We start from the raw sequence: 19630 nt of genomic DNA, 5'->3' as shown, positions 1-19630 counted from the left end.
TCTGCTTGTATCTGATTTCTTTTTATACGGCAACCCTCGGATCTATCATATCTTGGCATTTTAATTATGAGGTCTAAATTAACACCCTGGCACAATATCTGTGACTCTGCTGTGAACTCTCTCCAACAACTTGATGAGATTGTGATTTCTTGATCCTTTTATTTTTAGCTGTCTTGATGAGAGGTTCACATAAGAGGAAGATGCACATCTGTAGGTTCTTTTTATTTGAAGATGCTAGGCGTGGCTCGGTCTTCTTCCAGCCAGCCAATTGCCTTGTAATGCAATTCCTTCCTACTATAGAACAGAGGTTCTTAGTGAGCAAACATGCCTTAGAGTGAAACAAGGCTAACATTTCAGGAGATGAAGCAAGTGCCTTTGTGAAGCACCTAAGCAGCAAAAACTGCTGAAGCACAAGCAGAGCATTCTTCTTGTGGGAAATGAGTGGTTTAGCACTCAAGCTTCCAGCCCCTGCCCAGTTACCATGAACTCCTGTGAAGTGGGCTGAGGCAAGTTGGGGTAGAGATGGGAATATCAGGTAATAGATGGTTGGCTGCAGGAAGCTGATGTGTATATAAGGAACAAGCAGGAATGTGTATAAGCAGATACAAGAGTCCAACCTGAAGCTCTGCCATGGTTTTAAGGTGAGGTCTTTATCTTCACAACTGAATGGGAATTTTTCTATCAAGAACAGGACTTTTACCTGGTCCTGTTCAGGCAGCAGGACTCATACAGTGAGTACAATGGGAGGTTGCAATCTGCCCTCTCTGGATGGCTACCTGGTCACTTCACTGGACTCAGGTGATTGCTTTGAGGATACTATGTTCCTTTGAGTCCCATGGATAAAGTCTGGGAGAAAAGTGCAACAGAACCTTCTTTTCATCCATGGCTTTGCATATCAAAGTAGTAAAACAGACATTGCTAATTAAGCTAAAATATGTACTGCAGATACTAAGCCCCTTAGTCCCATATTTGGAAAGATTTTTTTGTCTTGATGAAGGAATTAGATTTCTGGTGCCCTCTTCAGCCCTGAGACTTGCAAGGGAAGTTCCTAACTCACCAAGGGTTTGAGACCCATTGGCTACCCTCCACCGCTTAAGCCGGCCAATTGAAACCATTTCCCTGGGCTGTGGCTGCTGTCGCATGCTGACAGCTGCTAGGAGCTACAGGTGAGAGCTGAGTGCAGGATTGGGACCAAAGGTGGACAAACTACCCCAGAAGGAGCACCACATGTCCTTCACAAGTGGTACTAACTCTCCCCTAACACTCCATGCACCCCTGAATCAATGTAGGGTTTTTATTCCTGCCATAACAACTATCCGAGTTACACATAGTTGCTTTCCGACAATCCTCTTTGGAAAAAAGGTAGCAAAGGAAATATTTACGAGAAGTTATCTGCTTTTGCTGTTGTTCCGCTCAAGACCTGAACTGCAAGCTGGTTATTGAGTGAATGGTACAACCCCTATGCAGTTTTTTTCTTTTGAAGGATTTGAGAATGCTTTGCAAGAGAGAGGGACTTCGCTTTTGATGTCTGCTGCTGTTATGATATAACCATGCTGCTTCACACTGTAAATTAATTTGCTTTGACTTGTATCGACACTCTAACCTAATTTGTCTTTCTTGCTTCTCAATCTAATTCATGTTGTCTGTCTTCTGTTGACCTTTTGGAAGAGGTTTTTGTTCTTGGCATCATAATGTCACTTAATAAAGGGACATAAATTTCATACTCTGTGACTTCTTTTCTTAAGCTTATCCAGATATCTCAATGCAGCTGATTCTGACATTCACAGTTGTAACATATTATTATCAACCTGCACACTCAAAACCTGCAATTGTATCTCTTTTGCCACTGGTCTGGAAAATATTTGTAAAATTTTGCGTTGTTTTTTTTTTTTTTAAAGAGCTTTTCACAAGTTCGTGTTGTTATGACTACATTCCGTTTACATACTTCACTTAATGAATATTAGGGTTGAATGACAAGTGTCTGCCACCCCGTTTGAAGCCAAAAAAACCAGGGTCTCAATCCAGCTCTACTCGTGTCAATACTGCAGTCTGTTACTGTCTACTCTGAAGTCCTGTTAAGGTCATTGGGACTTTGTTTCAACTAAGAATGCTTGCAACCCTGGTCATATGCAATAGCTAGTAGCCTCAGGTAGGGTGAATGTCTCTGTCTGCATCAGAAGATGTGGTGCTGGATTACTATCATAATGGCAGTGCATGTGGAAGACTGCTCTCCCTTGCTGGAACGGGGCCTTGGGTGCTAGTTTCACTGAGCTGAATCCAAGGGCGGACTTTGGTAATATGGCGCCCTGAGCAAGGACAAATTTTGGTGCCCCCCCCCCAAATATTTCTTCTCTTCACAGTGATTCCTTTTGGTACTTTCACCAGGTGCCCATATAAATATAGGTTTTGTTGTTTTTGTTTTGTGCCCCCTCGGTTTGGCGCCCTGTGTGGAGGAACAGCCCACAGTGCCCTAAATCTGACGTTGCTGTGAGCAGAAGGAAGCTCACACACGGAGGCTTACCAGTCACCTCTCCCTTTCGAGTCACCTCTCCCCCCCCCCATGAAAATCCTTTCAAGCATTAACAGTGTGGGGTGTGGCATGTGGCCTGCTGGACCAGGAGAGAAGGGAATCATATAAATTGCACTATGTGATAAATGGCACCACCAGATTTTAGACCATTCCTCCTTTCTCAGCTGTTTGCACCCCACCTTACTTTGAGTCCCCCAATCCCTTTAGAGAGACTTTTCAAGGGGGCAGGATAAGGATAAGACATTTAATAAAGAGTTTCAGCCACTATACCCCCTATGGGTGGCACTGAGTCTGAACTTAGGTAGCCACCTATGCTACTGTTTTAGATTTTTCTTGGAAATAAAGTGGTTGTTAAGCATCCATTTTTGGCCTGGTCTCTTTTCTGACAGTTCTCTTCCACAAGCTGTCTTCCACATGTGGTAGTTAGAATGCAGCTCTTTGTTTCCAGTGTGCGTTTCCAGGATGAAATAAGCAATCTTGTGCTGCCATTTGCACATTAACATGATTTTAAGATATGAATATTAATCTCTGTGTTGGAAAAAAATAATAATGAGCAAATTACTCTAAAAGATTACTGTATTGCTGCTTAATCTCCTAGAATATGTTTCGTATTGTGACATGTGTACCTGCAAATTAGATGTTGGAATATCACACAATCTAATTTACTACAAGAGCTCTTGCCATGCCATGCAAATGGGAACTGCAGCATCTAAAAATCAGCAACTCAGAGCGTATGATGCACAAAAGCAAAGTAATGGATCTGATGTGCCATAGTGTGATTAGGCTGGAAATTGAATGCAGCATTTCAGAAACTATTGTTCTACTCCTCAAAGTTACCTTGAAGTACAAGCTAATTTTGCTTATCAGCTACTCTAGGGTGACATATTCAGATCATTTCCTCCCCCCATCAGTGTGTTTGGTTTTGTGTTATTGTAAGTTATGTGACTATTGTAAGTAGTCACATAGTTACTGTGTTTCTTGGAAATTACCAGGAAGATTGCTGCTGGTGTAAGGGATATATATATATATATATATATATATGCAGGTTTTGGTGTCCTCGGGTGTCTTCCCGTGTAAAAGTTGGGGTGTCTAGGCGACGTTTCGACGAGGTCTCACTCGTCACCTGCATTCCTGTACCCGTGAAAATCTACGAAAGCAAATATCTTACCTCTACGGGGAGGAAACCTTCCAGCTGACATGAAGATGACGAGTGAGACCTCGTCGAAACGTCGCCTAGACACCCCAACTTTTACACGGGAAGACACCCGAGGACACCAAAACCTGCATTCCTGTACCCGTGAAAATCTACGAAAGCATATATATATATATATATATATATATTTGCTTTAGTAGATTTTCACGGGTACAGGAATGCAGGTTTTGGTGTCCTCGGGTGTCTTCCCGTGTAAAAGTTGGGGTGTCTAGGCGACGTTTCGACGAGGTCTCACTCGTCATCTTCATATATATATATGGAACAAATAGAATGACCTCTTGATTGCCCTTAAATGCCTTCAGACACTGCCTCAAAGTCCTGTCAGTGCAGCCAGTTCACTCAGTGTACTGAAATAATTAACCAAAGAATGGTCAAGTAATGTACCTGTGTGTGTGCTGGCTTGTAGCTTCTATTTAATGTTGCATGTCTGATATTTGCTAGATTTGGATATTAAATATGAAATTTAAGTTGTTTAGTGACAGCCATTATGAACATTACTCATATTTCTCCAGATGATGCCACAGTTATGTCAGTGGCATGTGCTATTTTTATGGGTGAAAAGCTGACACGTGATTTTCCTCCAGTTTTAGTGAGCAGGGGTTTCATAAATAGTTAAATTAACATTTAGCCTGAAGCCAATTCTAAGCCAGGGTCGTAAGTCATTCACTAGAATCTGTTTCAAAAGGAGTCCTAGATTTCTGTGCAAGTATTCTCTGTGTTGTGTTTTGCCTTCAATTAGTATCCTTTCTGTATATTTCAGTATGTATATTTCTCGCTCATTCTTCAGGTGACAGTCTTAGCCCTCCAAAAGAATGCACACCCACTGGTAGCATGGATTCCTTGTCTTCTCAGTCTCCTACGACTGCTGCCCCCAGCAGCCCTCCAGAGGCAGAGAAAAATCAACTTGTAGCTGACAGTGGTGACATAGCAGATGGGACAACCAGTCTGTAAGTATTCGTCATTTCAAAATTTCCCGGCATACCGATTTCTTGTATTCACAAACCCTAAAGAAAGTGGAAAGCAATGTTTGCCTGTTTTAAATTTTTTTGGGGGGGAAGCAGATTTTCTGTTCTTTCTAATGAAAATAAAAGGAAAAGCATGACAATAGTGCAGCTGCTCCTGTTACGTTTGATTATTAAAGCTCATGTTGAAGACATATATGTATACATACATAATTATATTTATATGCTGCCGTTCCATACTTAAAACCATGCTCAAAGCAGTTTACAACACGAAACGGCTTACAACATGAAAAAATACACAGTAGTCATAAACAATAAATAAAACATCAAAAACTACACAACCAAATTAAACAGTTTCCACATAAATCACAACACAATTTAAAAGATAAAGGTAAAGGTACCCCTGCCCGTACGGGCCAGTCTTGACAGACTCTAGGGTTGTGCGCTCATCTCACTCTATAGGCCGGGAGCCAGCGCTGTCCACAGACACTTCCAGGTCACGTGGCCAGCGTGATGAAGCTACTTTGGCGAGCCAGAGCCGCACACGGAAACACCATTTACCTTCCCGCTATTAAGCGGTCCCTATTTATCTACTTGCACCCGGGGGTGCTTTCGAACTGCTAGGTTGGCAGGCGCTGGGACCGAGCAACGAGAGCGCACCCCGCCGCGGGGATTCGAACCGCCGACCATGCGATCGGCAAGTCCTAGGCGCTGAGGTTTTACCCACAGCACCACCCGCGTCCCAGATTTAAAAGATACCAAAAGTTAATATGAAAAGCAGCAACAGCCCCCCCCCCAAAAAAAACCCTAAACAACATGCAAACCCAAGACAAACACTTGTACTGCATGGTGTCTCCTGTAAGTTACACTTACAAATAATTAACGCTTATGGTGCAAGTTCTGATTGTTGTAAAGTATATCAGCCAACAGCATCTGAAATGAGGTTGGACCATTTTAGAGAACAATAGTGACCTTGTATGAAAGGAATCCCAGTAGAACTCACTATATCCCTGTTCCTCCCTGCCTGCCTGCCTTCTTGGCAAAACAGTTCAGGGATGCAGGCAGTCGGTGCAATTTCAATCGACGGACACACACACACACACACACACACACACACCAGCTTAGTAAAGTTCCTCCCCTCCCCCCACTTTCCAAACTCCTTTTTCAGTTCTTTGTGCACATAAAGTGGGGAAACGCTTGGCCCTAGGTTTGTTTTGCATTTGGGAAAATGCATCAGTATCTTAGTATTTTGGAATAATAAGTGCAAAACATTTTTGTAATTAACCTAGAATTATTATCAAGGCAAGCAGTTGAGGCAGTGCAGCATCTCCCTTGTCCCCCAATAATATGGCATCTAAAAGTTCAACCCTCTGTGCAATCATTTGGAAAAGAGAAATGTGGAATCACAGTGGCAGTCACAGTGGAAGATTGAAGACTGGTGCAGTCGCAATAGCATTTCTGTGCTTTGTAGCCCAGGGAAACATTCTATTCTGGGCTAAACCTTTTGTAGAAAGTGAATAATACTAAGCCTTTTTAAAGAAGTGAATCTTTTACTGCAATTCAAAGCACCCAGAAGGAAGCCTATATGGCTGATTGCTTGTTAAAAAGTTGCTGCTATGGCTTTTGCTCTTTCTTGTGTTACGACAAAGACTTTAGCTGATCACACAATCAGATTGGTTTTAATGCCTCTAAAAATTTCTATACAGCCAGTGGCCTCATTCACCATGGTAAAATGGCTTACCAAAAACATCAGTCTTGGCCACAGTATGTCACAATCCAAAGTCCCTCCATAAGGTCTTCACTCAAGGTGGAATTTTGAAGAAATTAGTAGGCAAGACCCCTTAAACTGTGTGACAATACTTTGAAAATAGGGCTGGATTTGAGAGCTCTTGCTTTCCTTGTGGGTAGATCTGGCACCAGTGGTAGAAACTGAGATATGAAAGCTAGGAGCTAAATGGCACCTTAAACCTAGGTTATGGGTGCAACAACGTAGTGTCTAGGCACACTTTTTTAATAAGCTGAAAATGAATGAACTGCAGCTAAAATATCATGTTCATTTTTCACATGACCCAATCCTTCCCCTGCCCACCCCCTAATATTCTTAAGAGGGTCTATTCTCCAGACTTCAGAGAGTAGGTGGACGTGGGGAGGCAGAAAGTGGGGAGTACTTTCCTTCCACTCTGTAGTTTTAATCTGAAATCTTAGGCGCAGTACTGCGTCTAGAGCTCAGAAACTACTTGCGTTGATGAAATTCCCTGTGGCAATATGCGCCTAGAACAAGGGGAGTTTCGAACACTGTCTGGCACTTAATAGTCTTCTTATGGGGTTGATTTGTCTTGGTGGGCAGCAGAGCTCATCATTGATTGAATTGGAGAGATGCTTAGGGGATTAAATCTGTATTTTTTAAAACATGCATGACTCTTTGGGCAAGAGGGGGAATAGTAGAGAAATTAGGCCTTCCCATGGGCGCAAATAGGTTTGAGTTGCTGGCTCTTACAGGAACATAAGAAGTTGTCTTATACCCAAGAGACATCACTGCTCCATTTAGCTCAGTATGGTCTGTACTGACTGGCAATGACTCTCAGAATTTCAGAAAGGTGGAGGTGCCAGGCATTGAACTTGGGACCTTCTTCATTCAAAGAATGTGCTGTACCACAGCCTTTCCCCATAGCAAATATTTTTGTTTATCCTATAAGCTATCCTGTATTTTTATAGCCCTTGTATTTTTGAAACACCTTTATAAATCCATGTATGTTGTGCAGTTAATAAAGCTAACATTTAGTTCTTAAGTTGTATATTACTGCGGAAACAATGGTATTTTTGTGGGGGCAGGCAATTCTGTCCAAGGGTGCCTAATGTATTAGTTTCCTTACAAAGTAGTTCTTTGGGAACTGAAAAACATATCCCCCTGATTCTCAAATAAAGCAACTCATTTAGTCAGTAGTCTGCCGGATTAAATAACTTCTACTTTTATTTCTTTACAGCTAAATTATAATTTTCAAGTGCTTTAGTGTGGACAACTGCAGCTTCAAATTTATCACTAGACTGGCATGAAAGATCATTGTGCTAATGTGCTAGCTGATTCACTGAGAGGTTTACAGTCTACATTTAAAGAAAGTATAGCAGCCTAGGCTGGCTATGCTTTTATCCACTGCAGTATTTTGTGCATGTCTCAAGCACTTCATGTGGTGGGAAGCCCTGTCTAATCCTGCTCCCAAGGGGGATTTCTCCTTTTCATCCAAGTAAAGAACTTCTGCCCTTGAGTCATGGTCAACCTGCTGCAAAATTCTAACAAGAGATTTAAGGATACAGTTCTTCCCTATCCTTATCCCCAGTCAACAGCAGAAGTTCACATACAGCATGGAATATTTAATATGCAAGACGCATCAATTTCTTGGTGCCTGTATAGTTCTTTCTGGATTGCATATTGAATATAAAGTGCATTATCTGAGTTTTTATAGTAACAGCATTTTAAAATCACACGAAGTTCCATGCCCATTGCATGCCGACTTTGACAACTATGACAGTTCTGCTAAACAAGATGGATTTTTTACCGAAGAGTTGGTGTAGATTCCTTCTATGGCCTCTCTCCCTTTTGCATCTTTGCTCACTGATTCTTGAGATAAGAGGTTTCTGTTTACCAGAGTTACCTTAGGAACGAGTCAGATAAATATCCAATAAAATCTTTTTTCTCAGGAGTTGTTTCCTGAATATCAGCAAAGATCTGTAGCTTATTTTCTGCCAGGTTTCAAGCCCCCACCCCCAACGACTTTTCTTGTCAAGGAAAGATGATTGACAAGTGTGTGTGGTTCCCCCCCCCCTTTGAAGACAATGTTACTGCTTCTATTTTGGCCACCCTCTGCATTCATCAGTGATAGCTTAAAAATGTATATATGTGCTCCCACATTTCTAATTAAGAACTTTTAATATGTTCTTAACTTACTGTTGGTAATCTTATTGGTAATCAAAGGGATCTGACTTTTCAGGAATTGGTTTTACCATCGCGTATGCCAAATGTGTGTATTTAGAGAGTCAGCTTAGCTGCAAATGGTCCATGTTGCTATTTCACAGGCAGAGTCCTTTTCACTTGCATCCAAGAAGATTTCACTTCTTTCAGAAATAGAGCTTGTCTTTGCCGCATTGTAGTCTGTGAACCCTTCATATATATCCACAAGCTGTATCTGACAGGAGCACTGCAGTGATTTCTTCTACAGCAAGACTGAATTTCTCGTAAAGCTGGGGAGAAAGCAGCATGGAGCTCAAAGGTTTCTGCCCTTTTCAAGATTTATTTTGCCAGTTGGAAACTGTTCTAAATAATAATCAGTTTGTACTATACCCATTAGATAACATTTGGCATGCACTATGTCACATGGCATACTGAATGTATATGGCATGTGAATGTAAATACAACAAGCGGAATTCATCAAACACACCCTGTCAGAGAATTCCTGCACAAAGACTTCTGCTTGTGCAGCAGGGCTTGCCCCATCTCCTTCCATGTGTATCCCATGTGCCCCCTGAATTTGGCTTTTGGGGTTCAAAATAACCCCCAGAACAGCAGTGAAGGGAGGAAAGAGCCGCAATCACTGTCATGGCTCCTTCTCACTTCAAAGATCTGGGCTAAAGTCAGTCTAGGGCAAATAAAGTTTTAATTACATGAAATATTGCTCTATTTTGGGAGGAGGGGTTATATTTTAAAAAACCCAGTCTCTGGGAGGCTGTAAAGTCTTTAAAAGGACCTGGTAAACCAACTTGAAATATGAACTTCAGTTGAGCCTAAGAGACTAAATACTAGAATTTAGATGGCATCTCATCACTCTCATGGTTACTTTCTCCTCTCCTTGCCACTGCCATGCAACTGAGTGTAGTTTCTTTCGAAAGAGAAGGGAATCTCCTTTTTGAAAGGAAAAAAAAGGTCAAAATAGGCTGATAGACTGTTATAGTTATTCATATCTCCTTGTGGGATATTAACCAGTGTTCATGGCACTATAACAGCCTGTAACTCCTTGTTAGACAAGCTATTAGCAATTGTTTGATGTTCTCAGGCTTTCATTAGAACACACTAGCTGCCAACTAACCCTGTTCAGTATAAATGTCAGTATTTAACTCAGCCTCTTTATTTTATTTTGTCTAAGAGCATTATATGGTTCACACAGCAATAAAGCTCAGTAAAGAGTAAAATCATATTTGCCTTCATGATACAAACAGAAATGTTTCCTTTATTAGGAGGGTTGCTATGATTACAAGCTTTTTGTACAGACCTGGTGGCATATTTTAAAAGATAATATAAGGGCAAAAAAAAAAAAATGTAGTGGGCAAATGATGTTAATGACTTCACGGGTCTAAAAACTTAAGCTTCCTATTCACAAAAGTCCACTACTGAATGGTATGAAGCTGAAGATACAAATGATTAATTTATTGCTTGAAAATGTCTTCAGCTCCAGTGACATTCATTCATCAATGGTCTCTTGGATGAAAGCGCAGGCATGTACAGCATCTACCTCGGACACACCAGCACCATCAACGTTCTCTTTTCCTTCCCCTGTAAGAGAGACTGACAGACCATCTGGAAGGTAATATTGTGCTACTTAGTTAATTTTCTGTTGCTAACTCTTGTGCTATAATAAAAGCAAAACATGGAGGTTTGTTTGTTCCCTGTACGGGAGTCAGGCAGCATGCTAAGCAAACAACTTTTAAATATTAAGTTCAGTAACTTACAGAGATAAACAAAAAAAATTACCATTCATGATACAAGAATGATTTCTATATTTTGGTGTGTGGGTTGTGCATCAAAGTGAAACAGGAGAAAGAGTCTAAATAAGCCTAAAGCCTAGACTAGACTGCCCCATTATGGGCCTAGACTGTGGCTCCCCCCATAATGAGGTAATAGAATTGAACTTGTAGTGGCGAGAGGCAAAGTAATCTCCACTCACTTAAACTAGCATTTTCAACTGTGTCATGCTATCTTGGGCAGAACCTATTTATGTTGTGTGAAGCAGTTGCATTGTGCATCATCTCTTTGGGTGGAACAGGAGCTATCATGCAGCAGTTGAAGCTGCCATTTTCATCAGGTCCCTCTTTCCCTCTCCCTCAACATTAATTTTGAACAGAACCGCTAGTAGTTGTACAGGGAATATGTAATTTCTCCAGTTTTAATAGCCAAATTACTTACTTTAATCTGTTAAGTACCAGTTTTGGTTTATGCCGATCAGCTGCTTTATGTGCAAACCAGAATGTAACTTCCTAACCTAAGGGTAGTAATATGTATTTGAACAGAGATGTAGTAGTAGTTATTGTCCAATAAAACATGTTGTGTTTTTGCATGATTGGAAACATAGACTTTTGCATGCCTTGCAGTATATTTTGTGTTAAATGCAAATAAGCACCATACATAACCTGCATTAGTCAAGTTGTTGATCAGATGGCAGAGTAATATATTTCCCATAAAAGGTGTTTGCTGTCTTAGTACATTTGACTATTTGAGCACATAGAACTGCCCCCCATATAGCTGTATGCACAATGTTGTGCAAAATTAAACAATTTTAAGCTTGCAAAAAATGTTTAATGCTGGCAAAATCTTTGATATTCTTTCATTGTTGTCACCAGAAAAGCAAGAGCAGTGTATCCATGTGAGGCGGAGCATAGCTCTGAATTATCTTTTCAAATTGGGGCAGTTTTTGAAGATGGTAAGTATTATAGCTTTCAGGGCCAACTACAATCAAATCTGTTGAACTATGGCTTGCAAAGGAATGATTTAAACATATATCTCCTGAGATATGGGGGGAAGTACCTGTGCCATAATGGTGGTCATAAGGAAGGCTACTGCCAAATCCAAGGCTGAGGTAGATTCTAGCAAAAACCAAGTCACTATTCATGGTGCGGCAGCAGGAGACAACTCTGACAGTGACAGAAATATCCATTAGGTGTTCATTCCAACTTCAGTGTCTAAAGGCCAGAGCCTCAGGAGTTTAAAGGTAAAAACTACACAGAGGAATGCTTCACATACAATAGCCACAAGGAGCTGTGAACTGGCTTGTTCATTTAATTCTGCTCTTCAGTTGCTGCTTGAAAGCTGCCACCTGCATGCTTTACAAGAGAACTCAGCTTTAACAGACAGCAGAATCTCCACTGATAAGTTATGACCCAGAACACCTCTGTTCAAAGCCATTGCAGAAATGCCTTCTACACCCTTGCCCTCTCATATAGAAAAATACCAATTCATTCTTTATTAATAGCTGCCTCCTTGAGAAATGAGAAGGCAAACCATTCCTAGGTTGTTTTACCTGTATCTTTCATTTGTTTATTTATAATATTAATTACCTTCTCTTCGTTACCAGAGAGGTAATCCAAAAGAGGGTTATAAGCTTTAATAAGAGACAGTGCAATAAAACCTGGCTGAAAAGGAATATCAGTCAATTTAAACCACTAAGATAATTTCTTTAACACTAGAACAATAGGCTCCAGACTAGTGTCTTGCATATGCCCAGGTAGAAAGGTGTACGCTCAACTAGTGCCTAAAATACATGTGGGTTGGTTCTAGCTGTGTTTCAGAAGGGAAAGTGTTCTGAGTCATGCTCCCTCCTCGTCTCCAATAGGAATATAGTTGACGTTGTTCTCAGCCAGCATGGATCCTCAGTAAGAGGGCAAATCAAAAGGGATAACCAACAATCCCTTCACTCATATTTTGAAAGAAAGCATTGAGCTCTCCATTTTAGGTCCATGGGAGCCAATAAAATGCGCTGTTGAAAAAAAAGCTTTTTATTTTTTTAAAATCATTTTTTTAAAGAAGTCATCTAAATATGGCCTGTTTCTCCCATAGTGCTCCCTACTGGCATTTATATATTATCCCAAAAATACAAGTTGGGAAAGTTTCTCATGAACCTAATCTTTTCATCACCCCAAGGCTTGGCAATATATTCCTCTCATTTTTAAAACAGGCTGTGGCGTGTAAGGAATCCAGAAAAGGGGGCACAAAGGAAGAGAGGAAAGGAATAATTTAAACCAGAAATCTGCATCAAGTCCGTTGTTTGAATTTGCAGATATGCATTTAGTTGAACAAGATGTCCCTGGATTCTGCTATTTTTGTTGCAGCGGATAGGGGGAAAATGGACTTTTCCTATCATCTCCTCTTATTTCCCCCCTTTATTCCTATGCACCTGGCCTGAATATTTACTGTTAAGAAAACATGCCTGGTGTAGATGCTTCCTGTCAAAATCTACCTTGCAGCCAGATTGTGTTTGAGTCAAGTGTGATAAAAGAAGAATTAGATAAATATATAGTTCTTCAAAGCTTTCTCTTGAAAGCAAGTTTAAATTTATTGTAAGGGTGGGGATCCTTAGCATATCTGTGAAGAACTCTTCTAGTCAAATCTGAGGACAAGACAGTCTCCTGGAGCACGTGGTTCACAGCACAGGAATTTTCAGGCATGTCACACCTTGTGTTTATTCCTCAAAAGGGGGAAAGCACTAAGGTCCTCTCTCTTAGGTCCTGCTGAAAGAAATACTGTAGCAGCATGGGAGTTTCCATGTGTGTCTTTATTCCCAGAACATACTGAAACCTTCAAACCTGTGGCTCTGAACCACCACAGCAATGCCTTCCAGATCAGGTAGCTATTGTGGGAGTGCTTCAGAACCAGACAAGCTGCCCAAACTACATGTGCACGTGTCCATAGTAATGTAATGTGAGCACTGCTGTGTAATCTTCCATTACTCGAGCTGTGTCTCTGGGTGAAAGAGAAGAAGAAGGGAGACAGCTTTGCTCTCTTGGGCTTCTAAAGCCCGTTTTCTAGACAGGTTCATGGACAGGAGAAGATGACCTTCTTACCTTCAAAAATGGCTTGTCCCAGGTTTTCCTCTCGGACATTCTACGTCAGCTCAACCCAGCAGCCAAGGTTATTAATGAAGCCTGTAATAAAAATCAGAGCATATATTGCAGCCCTTCTGCTTGTTCCACTCAGGGCCTCCTTGAACCCATTCTGTGGTGAGAATTCTTTACTTACATCAAGCTGAAAGTCTAGCCCAGTCTTGGCTGGCTGGAAGCTGTGCTAAGAGCTGCTCTGCTTCTGGACACAGTGTTGATATTTCCATTATGGTAGCTTATAGCCACTGATGAACCAATCCTCTGTGAATTTGGCAAGTCTTTTTCGGAAGGTGTCTGAACTAGTAGCCACATCTGGTGGCAATGAATTATTCTGTAGCTTAATTATGCATTGCGTAAGGTATTGCATTTGGTTTAATACAGAACCCCGCAGCCATTCAAGTTTCCTTGTATGGCTCTGTTGTAAGAACTCAGATCATTGAGTGTTGCAGGACCTGCACTTTGAAACTTCCCACCTATTCAGATCTAGCAGGCACCTTCACTGTACTGTTCAGCGCCTGCTAAAAACATTATTGCTTAGGCAAGCCTCCCCAGATGCTTAGAAAGGTGAGGTAATTTTAATCTGTTTTAGTATTTTAACTTTGATATGTTTTAAAGTGGGGTTGTAATTCTCTCTCCCCCCCCCCCCCGCCCGGTTTTATTGTTTTATCTTTTTTGTAAACCACTTTGAGGATTTTTACATTCATTGTATATATTTGATGAAGTAATAAGATGGCCCTGGATGATGATGATGATGATGATAATAATAATAAGTGTGTGTGTGTGTGTGTGTGTGTGTGTGTGTGTCAGAGAGAGAGAGAGAGAGAGAGAGAGAGAGAGAGAGAATGTTTCCATTTTTCCAAAAACAGTACAAGCTACATGGTAGGGCACAAACCTATAAGAGCACAATAGCAACAAAAAAAAGAAAGAAAAGGGATTGCTAAAAAGGGAGCGGTAAACAAAATAAAAACCTAATAAATCACACCCAAGAGTTTTAACATTGCTTTGATTCACTGTATACACAGTGAGTAGATACCTATTGCTTATAAACTAGTCTTTCACACCTCTTTTTATTCTGCTCACATCAGTTAATTTTTCTCTCAGGGCAATTTCCAAGACGTTGGACCACCCATGCACCATTTATAAATTTTGTAAACCTGCTGCGTGCCACTCTTTATTCTAGAAGAGGAGACCCTCCAGGTGGTGATAGACTGGAGTTTCCATCAGCCAGCATGATGGGAGTTGTACTCCAACAGTAACTAGAACATCCACCACTTCTCAGCTTCAGGGTTTGTCCTAAACTAAAATTTCTTAGGCATGAGGAAATGCTCCCAGTCAGTAAATGTACAGGCCCCCCCCCCCGGCGTATGAGCTTCTGTGGCATGGCTTCTCCCCACATTGCGAAGTTAAGATCAGAAAACTCAGAACCACGTATAAGATCAGGCTGCAGCTATTCCCACATGACCCAAGGCTTCTGCTGTTCCCTTCACACTATAGGAAAGGAGATGTGCTCATAGGGTAATGCGAGAAAGATTCCCATGTTCTCTGTTCTACGCTATTGCCAGTTCAGCAACATCCTGTTCTTCTAAGATTTCGTTCTTGGGCGTCTTGGGGCGTGACTCTGGCTCATGGTAGGGCACCTGCTTTGCATGCAGAATTCCTGTTTTCCAATCCCTCATATCTGCAGTTTCAAAAATGGGTGACAAGTGATATGAAAGACTTCTGCCAAAACCCTGGAAAGCCACTGCTGCTGAGGGTAGAAAATCTAGACTACATGGATAAATTATCTGACCCTGTTATAAAGTAACTTACCATGATACCTACACATTGAAGTAACTTACATTGAATGTTACCCCTTTTTTTGCTGTTTTAAGCTCTTTACTTTTGCTTGAGATCTTAATATCCTGAATAATTTGGTGTTGTGTTCAAACTTGGCTGTCTTACGATTCTTCTGCCTCTAGTCTGGAACAAGTATGTTCCTTTGCTTGCTTCCCTCCACTGTGAAATCCCATTTATTGCAGGTGGTTTCAGCTTGAAACACAGCGTAACAGAGGTTTTCATTACTGGAGGGAATGATTAGTTAAGCGCCCATATTTACTAAATCTGTAAAACCATCTTGTTCTCATTTGCCCTTCAAGAGTCCTCTGAATAAGTCACATCTCCTCCATTCCTGATCTCCCTTCCTATCCCCTTGTGCACTTAGACTGCGTACCAGCTCCATGGAATCAATTCAAATTCATCACTCAGTTTAAATTCCCACATGCCTTAATAAGCCCTTAAATGAAGAATTAAGATAATAATACATCATTTCTGCTGCTCTACCAATAACTTTAACTATCAAAGTGACAGTGCATCAATCAAATTGACATACTGTTAGTATCAACCATTAAAATAACTGTTAAATTAGTGTCTGACATGAGGTGCCACTTCCATTAAGGGAAATTTTATATCTTTCTTACCCCTCCCTACCTCCATTTTATTTTTCCTCTTGGCCCCCCCTCCATCTGTATTCCCCTCCCCTTCTTTTTCATACTTTAAAGTGAGGAACCCTTAAGGTGGCTGTGGAATTAAGAGAATTTCCCCATTTTCGCCTAGCTTCTTTCCCCTCCTGCTTGAACGGGGGTGGGGATAGGGGGCTCAGATGTCGGCTGGACTTGGCTCAAAGTGAAAAAAGTGAATGGCAGAGGCTGGATACAGCAGCAGATCCAGAATCTGCTGACTGGACCTCAGAGCTGTTGGTTCAGCCTGATGCTGCAGAAGGCAAATAGCAGGCCAGGGCACTGGACAGCCTTTCAGCAACTGATTAATGGTTTTTCCCAAGCAATTTTTTCCCCAAGGACAAAACTGCTGATTCAAAGCTTACAGTAAAGAGATCGCTCTTGCTTGCTTCCTTCTTAACCTGTTTTTACCTGCTATTCTGCCTCTTTAAAGAAGAGGCTCCCATCTATGCATGCTTGTACAGCAGGGGTGGGGAACATTTTTTTCCTCCTGAAAGCCACATTCCCTTCTGAGCAGTGAGCAGTGTTCCAAAGGGCATATGCAAAAGTGGGCAGAACCCATCTCTGGGAAGCTCAAGCTCCTTCCAGGTTCTCCCAGTGCCCATCTGCATGGCTGGCACTCAGTTTTAATGCATTGTGCATACATATACAATGTTTAAAACAGAACCAGCCACAATAATGGTGGCGTCACGTATAAAGTGGAGTCTGTAGTGGTGAAGGAAGTGCAAGAAAGATCATTGCTATCCTTTCTAGCTACAGAGGCTTCTAAACATTGTCAAAATACTTTTAAAAGCTGCTTCTCTTCATTCATAGGTTTCTGAAAGGGGTGGAAGAACTGAGACATCTAAATAAATAACTACCATGGTTATGTGACTCTGGCTATAGGTGCCAGTAGTCCTTAACCTCTTGGTAATCTGAAACCAAATGAGGTGAAAATCTCTTGGACCTCTCTCACACATGCTAGATCTTGAAACTATAAGGATTGTTTTATTAAGGTGCAGGATTTGTACCTTTTGCAACAAGAACTGTTTTTGGGGGTGGAAATCACTGCCTGTTAATCAAATATACTCTACTTCCTGTGGCCTCTGTCCCAGTGGAAGCTACAACAAAGACATGACATATGTATCTTTAACTTTCCTTAAAAAATGAATAGCGTGCATTCCTTCTTACCTCAAGTAGCTACTGTCATCATTGCAGGGTACTACAAAAAAGAGAGAATTTCCTCTTTGGTTGGCAGTCACTTTATGATAGTTCCTGGGGAACAATAAGTATCACCTGAGAGGATCTAATGAGAGTTGTTCTTAACACCTTTTCCACTTTTTGGGGAAAAAGCCAATGTGACAATGAGGTAACAGATAACTTAGTGAGAGTCTGGGCATCTCATTAATTATCACGTGCATCTGCGAGCTAAGTTGCCCATGCACTTTTAACCTGGGCAATGGAGGCAGAAGAGATTTAGTCCAAGCACTACTGGCTAGTGCAATATTCCACACAGTGCCAAGAGCAAAGGGTGCCCTCAAGATAGCTTCTCTTTCATGTGCCATGAGGTGTCCACTTCATTGCAGCTACTGCTGTCATAACTAACACTTTCACCACCATACAAATTGTACATGCATGTGATGTGATGTGCTATGGTGCATTGTTAGCAAAAAGAAGGTATCAGGTTCAATCGGTGTCACCTCCACTTAGAATAGCCTCAGAGTAACGTCCTTGAGAGGCTAATGGAAATGTGGCCCTCCAGACCCCTCTATCTGTTCCTTGAGACTCTACTCTACTCCCCACACACCCAGATCTCACCCTGCCCTGCTCCACACTCTCCTCAAGTACTTTGGAGGGTGGGGTATGTGCAACTTCTGAGTGTTTCCTGCTGCACAGAGTTAAGAGAGACATTCGTAGCTCAGCCACTTTTGCTTCTGGCCTCACCCACTATTGGCATGTGGCCCCAGGTTGTCCATGAAGGAATGGATTTGAGAAAGGGTCCTCACCACCGGGGTCAAGAAAGTAAATAGATGTCAGTCAGCTGGCTCACACACATGCCCCCTTATGAGACTTTTGGAGTGTGCAACATGGGAGAAGCAAATCTAAGAGTACTAGAATGGTGTGGGTAAGAGTGAGCATGGCAGGGGGAGAGAATGGGCATGTGTGGTGTGCATGAATGAAAGGTGACTTCGTCTCCCTGCACCACAACTGCTTTCTCTGTGGTAAATATAGGGTTGATATTTATAGATTTAAAAATATACTGCCAGGAAATAGTACAGCTCACTGAAGTGAAAGGACATATTTATCTTTCCCTCTGCAAATCAAAACTACACATGAAGGCAATTTGTATTTGTTTAAAAATATGTCAGTTTTGAGGGAAAGGCTGTATGTCTTAGTGAGTAGATTTTCTTTATCATGCTTAGCTGGAGGAAGATTGTTAAAACTTATATAATTATAGCTACAGAGGAGCTGATTTGTGTCGTGTAAGCTAAAGTGCCACAGTCCTAAAACCATGTATTCCAGAGAGATCCCACAGACATCAAGCAGGATTATACCCTGCTTGTTTTGAAATTACTCCTGTGCCACCAATTTTAGTGGGACTAAAATAGCTTAAGTGATTCAAATGGAAACCTAATAGACTCTGTGCAGTGCAAAGACATTTCAGTTAATGCGGCGGAAATTATGCATATAATTTGTTGCATACAGGCAGCCCCAATGCAGGTGTCCGCGTAAGCTCATTGATTTCAGTCTGTACGACCACAGTCTCTCACGTTTTACTCTTTATGTTGTATGAATAAAGCTGTGTTTATAAAAGAGCCCAATTCTATTGTCATTAGCCAGACATAGTGCAGAAGAGATGCCTCATATAGGTTTGGGGTAGAGACAAATCTGTTGGGAGAACTGAGAACTGATTCTGAGAAAGTTTTCATCCAAGTTGAATGTGCCATGTTCAGAATTGCCTAAATTGGACCAGCAGGCATCCAAGCAACCTCTACAGTAGCAAACTCTATTTGGCATTAGTGATTCCCTAGCTAAAACTCAGTCTTAGTATGCGGAACTGAACTGAATGTATGCATACTCTTACCCTGGTCACCTATACCTCCTTCTGTTTCCTGTCTCTTGCCTCTTCAGTTTCAAATTTTGGTATGTTGGCATCTTACCATAGAGACCTCTTTTTGATAGTCACTCTGTTAAGTACCATGCCCCTGGTGGTACTAGATTCAGGCAGGTAGCTGTGTGGGTCTGACGCAGTCGCGAAAAAATTAAAAAATTGTCCAGTAGCACCTTAGAGATCAACTAAGTTTGTTCTGAATATAAGCTTTCATGTGCATGCACACTTCTTCAGAAAGCTTATACCCGGAACAAACTTGATGGTACTGTTAAACATTGGTAATAGGTTCAACAGGTATGAAATGGCCTGGTATAGCTTTCTTGAGTTTAAATTTACTTCTGTGGACAAGAACTATTGAAGATGAGCAGATGTTGTGTCTTTCATGAAGTAGTATTTAAACTCTGAGCTTCAGATAATGGCTAATTCACAAGGCCTCTCTTTTGCATCTATGATGGCCTTTTCTTGGGGAACATGAGCATT

General features: G+C 41.3%; 1 protein-coding gene across 2 annotated transcripts in view; it reads left to right on the top strand.

Annotated features, from left to right (window-relative positions):
- The window catches only part of ARHGAP10 (Rho GTPase activating protein 10), a gene marked incomplete at its 5' end in the record, with an annotated part of 100998 nt that overhangs the window by 77522 nt on the left and 3846 nt on the right, over positions 1–19630 (top strand). For both annotated transcript variants that reach the window (XM_083755633.1, XM_083755634.1), the window contains 3 exons: positions 4531–4690; positions 10144–10278; positions 11312–11391. In XM_083755633.1, the coding sequence (XP_083611759.1) occupies positions 4531–4690; positions 10144–10278; positions 11312–11391 (375 nt within the window). The remainder of the gene's footprint in view (positions 1–4530; positions 4691–10143; positions 10279–11311; positions 11392–19630) is intronic.

The sequence above is a fragment of the Podarcis gaigeae genome, assembly GCF_964106915.1.
Source record: "Podarcis gaigeae genome assembly, chromosome: 9".
NCBI lineage: Eukaryota > Metazoa > Chordata > Lepidosauria > Squamata > Lacertidae > Podarcis > Podarcis gaigeae.
The sequence above is the reverse complement of the archived record's forward strand: the minus strand, read 5'-3'. Positions and strand labels throughout refer to the sequence as shown.